General features: G+C 40.6%; 2 protein-coding genes across 4 annotated transcripts; both read left to right on the forward strand.

The window, feature by feature from the left end:
• Nucleotides 1-691: 691 nt before the first annotated feature.
• LOC118099598 (B2 bradykinin receptor-like) lies at nucleotides 692-3,668 on the forward strand. The gene is made up of 2 exons (XM_035144274.2): nucleotides 692-788; nucleotides 1,914-3,668. The coding sequence occupies exon 2, from the start codon at nucleotides 1,920-1,922 to the stop codon at nucleotides 2,976-2,978; it is 1,059 nt and encodes a 352-aa protein (XP_035000165.1). The 5' UTR covers nucleotides 692-788; nucleotides 1,914-1,919; the 3' UTR covers nucleotides 2,979-3,668.
• Nucleotides 3,669-4,584: 916 nt separating this feature from the next.
• Nucleotides 4,585-13,076, forward strand: katna1 (katanin p60 (ATPase containing) subunit A 1). Of its 3 annotated transcripts, none has more exons than XM_035143498.2 (11): nucleotides 4,585-4,705; nucleotides 5,715-5,880; nucleotides 5,966-6,105; nucleotides 7,086-7,275; nucleotides 7,490-7,605; nucleotides 9,638-9,743; nucleotides 9,825-9,983; nucleotides 10,286-10,412; nucleotides 10,553-10,687; nucleotides 11,625-11,751; nucleotides 12,181-13,076. In XM_035143498.2, exons 2-11 carry the CDS (start codon nucleotides 5,719-5,721, stop codon nucleotides 12,377-12,379), a joined length of 1,461 nt encoding a protein of 486 aa, XP_034999389.1. In that variant the 5' UTR covers nucleotides 4,585-4,705; nucleotides 5,715-5,718; the 3' UTR covers nucleotides 12,380-13,076. The 3 variants fall into 3 exon arrangements, with proteins under 3 accessions (XP_034999389.1, XP_034999390.1, XP_034999391.1); XM_035143499.2 differs by having other exon boundaries at nucleotides 4,632-4,853; XM_035143500.2 differs by having other exon boundaries at nucleotides 4,640-4,705; nucleotides 5,718-5,880.
• Nucleotides 13,077-13,211: the final 135 nt, after the last annotated feature.

Genomic DNA, 13,211 nt, shown 5'->3' on the forward strand with positions numbered 1-13,211 from the left:
ATCGGCTCTTATCACCAAAAGCTCTGTTGACATCTTCGTCTGTGTATACTATGTGTATGACACCACTTTTTCATCCTGAGATCTTTTTCCAGCTTTGCTTTTGTCGCATGTTTGAAGTATCATCCCCCACTCTCTAAAAAGCCATTCCTTTGAACCAGCATGTGTGTTTTCTGTCTTTGAACCTGTTTCATTTCACAAAACACTTTTGCTGAGAACACATGACCCACATAAGCGCTGTTCTGGCTCAACAAACAACTGGACACATCTACCATTAAAACTACATTCCTCCTATTTTGGCTCTGATCCAGCTGTGACTCCTTTGCAGCTGCTGAAGTTTATTTATTTCTCTCACTCCAATTCTCCAAATCATCCAGGAATTCGGACCAATATCTGTTTTTTCTCCTGGAGACAAGGATCAAAGATTACATTCAGTCCCACCTTCTTATTAAATATGCAAGCAATGCTTTCAATAGAGAAGCCAAAAAGTCTAGTATGTGTCACCAAACCCCAACAGACTGTTTATCACCAATCACTGAGTCAGGAAGTGAAGTGAAAGCATAATGCTGCTGGACTGTGAATCCCATTTTGGTGAGCCGGAACACAGCACTAGCTGTGGGGGGAAAAAATGATAATGTGTGACGACACTGATGATCTCTGGTGTCTGCACGTATAAAACTCACCAGCCTCCCAGTGCTCACTTCAGAGCAGGCTCGATCACTATGGTGATTATCTGCAGGGTCTGAACATCAGGGCAATCTGGATGGATTGAACAGAGCCACGGAAATAAGGTAAGTGTTTCAGAAGCTTCTGACAGAGTACAAAGGAAATTGTATTTCTTGGCTAATCTTTCTTAAGTGCGTCAATTGGTAGAATGTACATTAGATATTTAAACTTACACCTCTTCATTTTAGTGTAGTCCGACCGTTGCAGTAAACAACCTTTGCCGTTTGGTGATTAGGCCGTTTCTGCTGTCTGAGCTATGTTTGCCCCGAGGTCTTTACTGTCAGAAAGCCTCACTGGTAGAAAGGCTTTTTGGCTTCAGGTTTCATTTGCAGCTTGGTTAAGTTTAGGCAACAAAATTACTTGGTCCAATTCAGGAAACGATCATGGTTTGGTTTTAAAAAGACTATTTCACAACGTTAGCCACATGTGAAGGCTTCGTGGCAGAAATCTTGGAAGACAAACCTCTCTCGTCTGCTGGAGAGTCTCAGACACCAAAAGTGTAAATTGTCGAGAAACAGGCAAAATGTCACACCATGTACGTCACATGTATGAATAAGGAGGGAAAGTAGCTGAGTCACCGAGATTGTATCTGTTGCTCATAAACGATGTTTCATTTCAACCGGAATTTCTTAGGGAGGCAGAGACATTCATCACAGAGATGTAGTCTGAACAGGAATGCTGGAAATTTGTTCTTCCAACTTTTCGCAATAACAGCCCTTTCGAAATTACAAAAAAACACAGCATAAATAACAACCCTTAGGGTTTGTATGAAAAAAAAAGCTTTGATTATATTACACATTGACTACTTCAACAACTTGTTTATCTGACAGTCCATCTCCTCCATCTCCATTTTTATTAAATCTTTTCTCTTGATTGCATGAAATAGTCAGACACCACTGTAAGGAAAAGAGTTGTCGGGAACCACTGACCACTAAGGGACAATTTAGGTTTCCTTAGTGTTTCAGGCTGTGAAGGTGATGGTGGTTTTGCTGTTTTTGCTGAAATAATATTAGATAAGATTGACTAAAGTTCAGATAATAGAGAGGACAATCAGTGCACATCTTTCAAATTATTTTTTAATTGATTTATTTATTCCCTTTGTAAATCACATTGGACATTCTGTTTTGATGAGTGTTACAATGTTATATTCCATGCTTGCATGTTTGACGAAGAATCGTTGTCATCCACAGTTTCCAATGGTTGTGAATGCATCCGACTGGTTGGTCCCGACTGTGGGCACAGAGCAGGACCCCTGCAGTAACTACACTGAAGCTTGGCTGTGGCTGTCCTCCCTGCAGCCAGTCTACCTCGGTTTGATCAGTGTCATGGGGTTGGTGGGGAATGGCCTGGTTCTCTGTGTGTTTTGCCTGCAGAGGAAGCCCTGCACAGTGGCCGATATCTACCTGGGGAACCTGGCGGCTGCTGACCTGGTCATGATATCCTGCCTTCCCTTCTGGGCTGTCACCATCTCTCAAGGCTACCAGTGGGACTTTGGAGAGGCCCTTTGTAAGCTAGTCAATGTGGCCATCTCGATGAACTACATCTGCAGTGTTTTATTCCTCACACTGGTCAGTGTGGACCGATACCTGGCTCTGGTGAAGCCCATGAGCCCCAGCCGTCTGAGGAGAGCAGCCTGGGCCAAGCGTATCTGCTTGGGCATCTGGAGCCTGGGCTTCCTCTTAAGTCTGCCTGTCCTGCTCTTCCGCACAATGACATACGTAGAGGATCCTGGGGTTGATGCCTGCATTCTGGTCTACCCCCATCCAGCATGGAGGTTGCACCACAACATCACCAGGAATGTGTTGGGATTTCTTATCCCAGTTCTGGTAATTGTTTACTGTACCCGTCACATTGTGGCTGCACTGAACAACCGCGAAGCCAACGGACTCCCTGGGCTCAGGGCAGAGAGGAAGGCCACCTACTTGGTCCTGACTGTGCTGGCTGTCTTCCTCTTCTGCTGGACACCACACCAAGTGATGCGGTTTCTTGACACTTTGGATTACTTCCAGCTCACACCCGGATGCCTCTGGGGTCATGTCCTGGACATCTGCATCCAGCTGTCCACATATCTGGCATACAGCAACAGTGCTGTTAACCCCTTCCTGTTTGTCATCGTGGGGAAGCATTTCAGGAGAAAGTCAAAGGAGATGTTTGGAAAAACTCTGAACCCCTGGTTTAAAGAGTTGAGCTTCATTTCAATGAATACACTAAATCAAACACAGCGTATAAGTATTGAAAAACTTGACAACTCCTGACAGTAACAACAACAAAATCAAACAAGTGGCGGTAGGAACATCTTTAGTGGTTACACAGAAAACTGTGATTACTGTAAAACATGAATTCATAGGAAAGTGAAATTGTTTACAAAAAGGTGCACATCCAGCAGACCCGGAAAGACTTAAGCGCTCGTTTGGAGACTTGTTTGCATCCACCTGGTGAATGCTATCATGTGCATTACTATTTTGTCTGTCTCTTTTTGTTGATGCAGTTCCTCTCCCTGGAACAGTAATGCAGAGCTCCAGAGCAGTTATTGTGATCATAATGGAAAGGTTTTATACAATAAATATATTATAATATATAAAATAAGTGCTGATTGATGTCACTTTAACTGAAGTGTGTGGTGGCCCAACAAATAGGCATTGATCTGATGTTTTTCAGAAGATAATGTTGATTTCTATCAATGGAGGTTTTTATTGTAATGTAAATAGTGAAAATATTGACTACAGTCCCCTTGTGTCTCTGTGCCTGTCGTCTTTTCCATTTCCTTGTCTTGTCGCCTTTGTCATTATTTTGTTTTTGTGATATATATTATATATATTTATCATTATTTTAAGATTTCATTTCCAGTGCACAATACTGAAGGTTCATGTTGCAATTGAAACTAAATAACTTCTGACAAGAGCTGATGATGAATCTCATTGTGATCTATGACAATGTCTATTGTCTCTGAGCTCCTTCTGTCGATCACCATGTGTATTATTATGTAGCCTGACTATTCAGACCTGCACTATTATGCTTATGTGATTCAACTGAAGAAAGGGCATATTGTTCTTTAAAAAATGTGTGTGCTCATAAAAAAAAGTAGTTGAATAAAGAACCAATTGTCTATCTGTATTATTTGTAAGTCATTTCATGAACATGTGTTTTCTCTTTGATGGCGCAGGAGGTGGAATTAATAGGACTTATCCAGTAGCAGAGACTCAAGATGGTTAAAAGGCTTAAATACAGAAGTTCTTAAACAGAAATAATACTAACAGTCCAGTTGAATGAGTCTTTTACAGAATGGTAGACAGGAGTCTCAGCAGGAACATGTAGCAGAGCTGGCTGGCTGAGTAGCAGGTTATGACAAAGAGGAAGCAGCAGGTGAGACATCCGATTATTTTCAGGTTGATAAGTGAGATTTTTTCCCCAAAACAAAGGCAGCAAGGCTGTTGTCTTTTGTTATTTACTGTGGTTTGTGAATTATTGTTATGTTTTGTGAATTATTGTTGTGTTTCGTGAATTATTGTTGTGTTTTGTAAATTGTTGTGTTTTGTAAATTGTTGTTGTTTTTTTTGTGAATTGAGGTGTGTTTGTGAATTGTTATTGTGTTTTGTGAAATGTTTTTAAGATTTGTGAATTGTTGTGTGTTTTCTTTTTTTTGTGGAGTTATGATTTTGTTATTGTGTTTTACCATTAGTCGTTGTAATTTGTGCTTCCGGCCTTTACCACATTGAAGCTGTCTGCTCGAGCTGCTGAGACCAAACTTTTTAATAAAGTAACATTTAAAAGTGAGTCGACTTTGTTTTGAAGGTTATGTACGGAAGTCAAAACTTGTTTCTCTCCCTCAGTGGAAACATGTTTACAGTGAACGTGTGGCTACCAGCCGCGCGCACGTCGTTTTCTGCTGCTCGTGCCCGTGCAGTCGTCACAGTTTGAAGCTCCACAGCGGAACTCGTCATAACAGATGCTCGGGGCGACTCTGCGTGTGATCCAGGGAAAAGTTGAGTATGAAGCTGATACTAACTGGTTTCCTGCTCGTGTTCGGACCGATTAACTCGCGTGTGTTTATGTGAACTGTTGTGTTCGTCGAGTTTTGTTAAGAGAGAGTGAAAGGAAACCAACCGCTCGGCTTGAACTTCAGAGTGGAGGTTTGTTAACGTAAACTCTGCTGCTCCATGTATATTCACAAACAGCCTTACAAACAAACACCCTGACAAACAAACACCCTGACACACAAACACCCTGACAGACAAACACCCTGACAGACAAACAACCTTACACACAAACACCCTGACAAACAAACACCCTGACACACAAACAGCCTGACAGACACAGATATGTGTTTCAGCCATTGTTGAAACACCTGGGACGCGCACATCTCGTACGTGCAGACTTCGGTGTCGCATTTTGACACAAACATTGTGACTAACCCGCCGAACTGAACCACAGTTAGCTCCCTGTTTAAAGTGTGTGTCAGGGAATGCGAGCAAATACTTGTATCTTTGTATCAAGGTTACTTGTCTTTCTCTAGCTGTCCAATCAGCCAGCACCAGTTGAGCGTGGAACCAGAGGGTAATTGGAGGGTTCCCTTACCAGTCAAGATTAGGCTAAATGTGTTTCTCACTATCTGGTCTTCGTGTGTGTAGATAATATTTTTTTTACATTCAGGACAAACCTCATTTTGTTGCTAGAAAATGAGCTCAAGACCTAAACACACTGCTGTTAGAGTTCACCAACATGATACCTGATAAATAACTGGAGAAGTTTGTAACGTGTATCCATCACATTTGGTCCGTGTCAATCAACTTCTTTAGGTCCGAATGTGACATTATTGATTATGTGAATGGGATCAGTGATTATCTAAAGAAATTACTATTTCGTTTTGTAATTATCCAAAGTGGAGAAACGAATGGAAAATCTGTCACAGTTAACCTGTTTGGAATCTTCTGTCTCCATCAATATGTTGTGCAGTACCCCGGTGGGCTGACATGTTGTGTCTGTTTCCACAGCAGCATGAGTCAACGAGAAATCAGTGAAAACTTGAAGCTGGCCCGTGAGTACGCTTTGCTGGGAAACTACAACTCGGCCAGTGTCCTCTATCATGGACTGCTTGAGCAGATCAAAAAGTGTGTGTACGCTGTGCAGGACAGCAGTTTGCAGCACAAATGGCAGCAGGTAAATGCGGCTTTAATTATTTCTCATATTATGTCACCAAGGAAAAAGAAAGTTGGCTTTTCTGATGTTTGTGTTTGTCCCTCAGCTGTGGCAAGAAATTAGTGAAGAGAGCCAGCAGCTTCAGAATATAATGTCCAATCTGGAGAACTTTCAGCTGGACACGGCGCCTGCTAAACCCAGTAACCACGATGATTGTGAAATCAGGCCTGTACACGTGGAGCAGAGGTATGGGGCTTGGTTGGTTACACACAACTAATAATAATAATTTTCATCTCCTTTCATTCTGTTTAAATCAATGTTCTGTGTTCATTGTTCCAAACCAGACTTTACCAACACTGTAGCCCTAATTCACTCTTCATATTCACTGTTCACAAATGTATGATCTTGAGTTGCATAGGCAGAGTTTCCCCAGCATTATAACACCCAGGCCCCGTGTTTCACAGCACTTCAGACGAATGAAATGACTGAAGTGTCAGTTTTTCTACCATGATTTTGCTTCTCTGTCCTCCCCTCTGCCTGTTTGACTGAGAGCAGGGCTCGGGTGCCCTAACCCTATACATTAGAAAATGTCTGATAGAGATGAAGAGAGCAGAGTTATTGTCAGTAATGGTAGAGTATGGGAGTAGGCATACTGTATATCAAGCAAATTTAATAATTGATTTATATTACATCATAGCCCTAAGGGAAGGTGCTTATAGATTCACACCCGTAGGATAAATAACTTGAAATAATTTCACATTTCCTTGGAATAATTTCAGATTCTGTAACCACCACCCCCCCCAGAAGCAGATAGCACATACGCCCCCTGAAAACCCAGGGAGAGCTCTGTATTAGCTATTTGTCCCTGACATAGTCATATGATTGAGATTAGCAAACCTGAGTCCCTGATGTGAGCCGGGGTTTGTTCCTGGTCTGCCCTTTAGAAAGGTGGCCTGTAAACCTCACACTGCCTCTTTGTTTGTATGTTTGTTTGTGCTTTTGTTTTTCTTCAGACAATGTATTGTCTCATATCTTTTGTTTCCTCCAGGGAAGTGATTTACTTGATACACACAGGATTTGTATACCCTCATGTTTTCTGTGTACACAATGTAAACAAAAGTAATTTAAGCAGTTATTTTTTAAGTCTGCTTTAGAATGACTATACTGCTCGACTTGAAAGGTATTATGCTTGTTGCTCCATCTTCCTCTTTTCTTTTTCTTCCCAGACATTCTCCTTGTCCTGTCAGGCGGCCTGCTAACCCCCATAAAGAGAGCAAGCCTCCCAACAACCGGCTGAGCGCAGCTGTGAGGGCCCAGCAGAGGCAACGTGGAGCCAACGGGGACAGAAGCAAACCCTCCAAAGGCAAAGACAAGAAAGAGGGAAAGGAAGCAAGTGGCAAAACAAAGGATGATAAGGTGAACACCATGCTCAACAGAATGCACCACCTTCACCTTCGTTATATTACACAACATACTTTATATTCTGTCACAACTGTTTGCATTGTTGATTCAACAGTATCCACATGCTGCTTTTGTACCTACAGCCATGTCTAGCCTGTATTTCCAGTTTTGTGTGTGGGAGAAAACCGACCACATTGGTTATATTTAATGTTTCTTGTTTGTCTTCCAGAACAAAGGAGACTTCCAGGAGAAAGAAATGAAAAAGTTCGATGGAACAGGATATGACAAAGACCTAGTGGAAGCTCTGGACAGAGATATTATATCTCAGAATCCAAACGTGAAATGGTATGTGTTTACAATTCAGTGTTTATTGGCTTGATTTTTACAGAGGACACATGAACCTATATGTGATCTTTATTGTTATTCATGTCACGTCATATGTAAACATGTCCCAGGACCGTCTCTGTACTAGACAGGGATGAAATTATATTAATTAATCCCTGAACAGGAAAAACAATCAAAAGATTTCAGTGTTGTTGTGTTACTGTGTTATTAGGCTATCAATCAATCAATCAATCAATCAATTTATTGTAAGCCCATATTCACAAATCACAATTTGTCTATGGCTTAACATGGTGACATCTCTGCCCTTAACCCTCAACAAGGTAAGAAAATTAAAACCCTTTAACAGGAAGAGTGAAACCTCAAGAGCCAAGGATCCTCTCCAGGACGGACAGCAATAGATGTCAGTAAGAGAATCAAGATAAAGGTTTACTTGATTAGGTAAACATTTGAAGTATAACTGAAGGTCAGTGAATTGGGGATTAATGTCATTATGGTCAATGTCTGAGGAAAATACTATGATAGCAGTCCTGCTGCAATCATAGTCCATGGTCAGCAGCCACAGATCATGATCCACCATCAAGATCGATCCACTATAGTCCACAGTTATGTCCACGCCCATTAGGATCCACATCAGCTGCACCTGGTCACTACCATATCTGATGCCACGATAAGGATCTGCCTTTATCACGATCAGCCGCAGATGCAGAGTCGCCATACTGATCACATTCGACCTCTGATCGTGATCCACAGATCTAATCCATGATGTGCCGCCCCGGGTCTGGGACTACAACTCAGGCTACAACTTTTATTATTTCAAGTTTTTTAGAAGCTAAGCGAGGAGCCGCCCTGTGGTTAAGATGTGTCCATATAACTGCAAAGTCCCTGGTTTGGTTGTTTAGGTTGTTCTCTTTCTTTGTGTAATTTTCCCATTGAGACTTTCAGCTCTCAAGTAAAGACAAAAGACAAATCAACTAGAAGGGCACATCCCTCCATCAAAACTAAAATCCTATCTCCCAATGTTCAAAACAGGGGAAACATTTCCTGGATCCACCTTCATCGAATCCACATCAAAATTGAATGGGTTCTTCCCTGGCCCACGCACCACCCTTCCATTATACAATTGGTTCAGTAGTCTTTGCATAATCCTGCTAAGAGAAAAACAGACAAATAGCAAAAAAAACATTACCTCCTTGTTGGAGGTAAAAATAAAAGGTGAAACAACATTAAGTGTTGATAAGTCACACCATCTTTTTAACTAATTTCATTTATATAGCCATATATTGCAAGCCACAAATACTTAAATTCTTTAAGGGCTTAATGTTGTGTGCTGCATATGACATCCTCTGTTCTTAGACTGTTGAAGTGGAATTTATTTTCTGCAACATAAAATACTTAACTGATTAACAGAGCAGCCATTAAAATTAACAATTGTTCTAGTTTCAATTTAAACATCGTATATTTGTGAGATGCAAAGCTGCCTTAAACCTTTTATCTGAGTCACTTACCAGATACCAGTTTGTCACTCTTGGCTATAACTGATGCAATTGTAGCTGTTATCAATATATACAGTCACTTCAGGCCCCTTAACCCTGCTCTCAATTGCATTTTAGACACATTTTAAATGGATAAAATTGTTATTTTTTACCAATAACAACAAAGTGAAAACATATTTTTGCAAATGTGTTAATATCAAACTGAAAATTTGTACCTGAATCATTTGATAACAAATTAAAGGTGTCTGGATTGTGTCTCTGCTGATGTCTTTTCAAAGATAAAGTGAGAGAGTTGTATGTCATGTCAGGATGATATTCTCAAATCAGTAATGCTGTGACTTTTCCAACTATTTCAAGTCTGGGATTGGACTGCTTATTTGACAGATATCAATGGTAAAATAGATTGGGATTGGTCAAAACTGATTAGGTATAATATAATGTCTAGATGCAACCAGCTTTGGACAAATGTAGGTAGTGTGTGTTTTAACGTGCACTGATTGGCCTTCCTTTGAACTGATAAATCTCGTTCTAACCTGTAGGGATGACATCGCAGACTTGGAAGATGCAAAAAAGCTTCTGAAAGAAGCGGTTGTGTTGCCGATGTGGATGCCAGCATTTTTCAAAGGCATACGAAGACCTTGGAAGGTATTGGCTTAGGAGACTTCAGTTGGATCTCTGTAGCTTTTTTTCTTACATGTGTTACATGGAACTCTTTTCTGACTTTAGGGTGTGCTCATGGTGGGACCTCCAGGCACAGGGAAAACCCTTTTGGCCAAAGCAGTTGCTACTGAATGCAGAACCACATTCTTCAACGTTTCCTCATCTACTCTCACCTCCAAGTACAGAGGGGAATCTGAGAAGCTAGTTCGCCTCCTTTTTGAAATGGTAAGATCAAATGTCAGGTTTTTTTAAGGATAAGGCTCTTCGTGTTATTATTACACCTGTAGTACTTAAGTTGTATCCCTTTTGATGGTCAATGTACATCTTAAATGCCATTTGTAGAAAAAAAAATCGTCGTAAAATTTACAGTTGAGAAAAAGAAACTCTTCTCATTCTCTCCTTGGCATGAAATAAAACTTAGTTGAGAGCAGTGAATGAAATGATTGTGGTAAAGAAGTATAAAATAAGTATTTCTTCCAGCTAATTGTTTTGGTCGGAAGGTACAGTAAATGTTTTTCCACATGTAGGCCCGTTTCTACGCCCCCACTACAATCTTCATTGATGAGATTGACTCCATTTGCAGCCGCAGAGGGACGTCAGAGGAACATGAGGCCAGCCGCAGAGTCAAGGCAGAACTACTGGTGCAGATGGATGGTATAATGCCAATGACATCATGAATCTATTCACCAAGTCTAATTATATATTCATTCTTCACTATTCTTGTTCTGTGGAAACTGCAGAATCCTCTTAAGGGAAGCATTTGTTCATTTCACACTGTTGCTGCTGTTGTTTAGGTGTCGGCGGAGCATCGGAAAACGAGGACCCGTCAAAGATGGTGATGGTCCTGGCTGCCACCAACTTCCCTTGGGATATTGATGAAGCTCTGAGGAGACGGCTTGAGAAGAGGATCTACATCCCTCTGCCTTCAAGTACAGTCACTTCCTTTACTGTAAAGCAGTGTAGTCTTCATACATACTATGACTTGTGATTAGTTGGAAGTGCTCAAATGAAAGTTACTGCCAACTCTGTAATCTTTTTTAAAAATTAATAATAATATTATTATTATTATTATTACTATTATTATTATTACTACTACTACTACTACTACTACTACTACTACTAGTGGAGATCCTTTTGTAAACCTGCCTTTTAGGAATGGGCTGTTCTCTTGGACTGTGGTAATGCTCCTGAGCTACTTCAGATTTATTCCCTGTCTTTAATGGTACATATCCTCAAACAACTTTGCAATTAATGTTATTACTGGAAACCACACAGTGAAGCAGTGGTCCAGCTGTGATTGTGTTGTTTTACTGTATTTCTTCAAATACTGACGAGATCTGCAGAAGGCGACAGTCCTTTCTTTGAGATTGATTTCTGTTAGAGGCATCTCTTAATTTCTAATTGCTTCTGATAAGTAGAGCAGGTCATATTTTAGTAGGAAGCCTTCTGGCATTTTAATGAACATAAACCCTTCCTTTACATCTCTAGTCAACAACAGCCAGGTGGATGACAAAAAGTACGACAAAGCAAAGTGGTTACGCACATGAACCCACAGTAACTGAAATAAGACAATGATACTCTGATATTACTTGAATGAGTAATTCAGAGCAACACAGTGTTGTAATCATCATGATTATATTTTTGTATTTATGAAATCAAAGCAGTAGAAATGAGCATTCTGTTTAGGTGGTGTGCACATTATACGACAGGCAGCAGCAGTATATTCACCTTTTGTTTTTACCCTGGCATGTATTCGGGGGCCAGGCTTTATTAGACCAGATGTTTATCAGAGTAAACCCAGTGTCTGTGGAGGCCACTCCGGGCTGTGAAACTGGCTGCTCCACTCACTTCACACTCTGTTTGCAGCCAAGGGGCGAGTGGAACTGCTCAGGATCAACCTGAAGGAACTGGAGCTGGCCAGCAATGTGGACTTTGCCAAGATTTCAGATCAGATGGAGGGTTACTCAGGAGCGGACATCACCAACGTGTGCAGGTCAAGCAATTCTCCAAAACAAATTTGAATAAACTATATCCGTGTTGTAGCTACAATGACAGGTGACTGTAGTGTATCTTCATTTCCCTGCTGTCCACCACCCCTGAGTGTCCTGTGTTTAAAACCCTGATAGTCTTTTTAAAATGGAAGGACATTTTCAGAGGAATTAGTTCTAGAGTTTCTAAACTTCTAGTCAATTTGAAGTCAGAATGATTAGACAACAAATCTTAGAACATAGAACCCACCTTTTAAGAATGTGCATGTAAAATAATCTAACAACTTGTCCCTCAGTTTTTTCTGATTATAAAGATTTCAGTTTAGCACTTTAAAAGCAATGGCTGAAAGGATCCCTTGTGGAATGTGAGAAATCCCTGTGATTAAACGTTTATGCTCAAAGTGGTTAAACTAAAGCTGTGTCTGATGCTGCAGGGATGCGTCTCTGATGGCCATGAGACGAAGAATAGAGGGCCTGACGCCAGAAGAGATCCGCAACATTTCCCGGGATGAGATGCACATGCCTACCACCATGGAGGACTTTGAGTCGGCTCTGAAGAAAGTGTCCAAATCTGTGTCTGCATCTGACCTGGAGAAGTATGAGAAGTGGATTGATGAGTTTGGGTCCTGCTGAAAAAAAGGCAGATGTCCAAGTTGTGTGTGTGTGTATGCATGTGTGCGTCACTGGATTGAGTGTGTGTAATCTGTGTTGAATGGCTGTGTGCGTTTCGGGCTGTGGCTGTTTGTTTTGTTCGGAAGCAGCTCAGTGACATGGAAGAGGGTAATGTCCATTACATTAGGTAAATAAATGCACTTGACTAGAACCTCTTTCCATTGTACATTCTGTTAATTTCCAAGTCTAACAGGAGACTAAAGACAGGTGACTGAAGAATGAATGGCTGAAAGTAGTAGTAGATTTTTCTCATGGTATACCAAATTGTTATGGACTCATAATGCAAATAATTTGAATTGCAAAAATGTTTTATGATCTTAAAACCAGCAAACATGTTCAACAAATGAAATGTATGTGTGTTCCTGCAGTAGAGTTCATTTCCACAGATGTTGTACTGTTACTTTGCCTTTCTAAGTGTCTTAACGTTTGCTTTGTACCATTGTATCTGACAATGAGATACTGAGTCAACAGCCAATCAATTGTTATCCCTATTTAGTTATTTTCTTTCTTTTATGCACTTCTTTTGAAAGAAAGAACCACACATGTCCACGAAATTATGGACATGTGTGGTTCTCTCACATTTCTGGAGGTTTTTATGAGCACAACACTAGTAAGATATTTCAATGAATAAAGTTAACAATTTCTATGGATATATTAACATTGCCTTACCTGTGTGTTTATTTAGTGGTTGGATTTAGAGTGTGATAGTTGTTGGCTGGAGACAGTTTGCACTTTATTTTGAGCCTTGTGACAGTTGAGGATCCTGTTGTGGTTATAGTTGGAACACATGAAG

This window comes from Hippoglossus stenolepis, chromosome 20, assembly GCF_022539355.2.
Source record: "Hippoglossus stenolepis isolate QCI-W04-F060 chromosome 20, HSTE1.2, whole genome shotgun sequence".
Lineage (NCBI taxonomy): Eukaryota > Metazoa > Chordata > Actinopteri > Pleuronectiformes > Pleuronectidae > Hippoglossus > Hippoglossus stenolepis.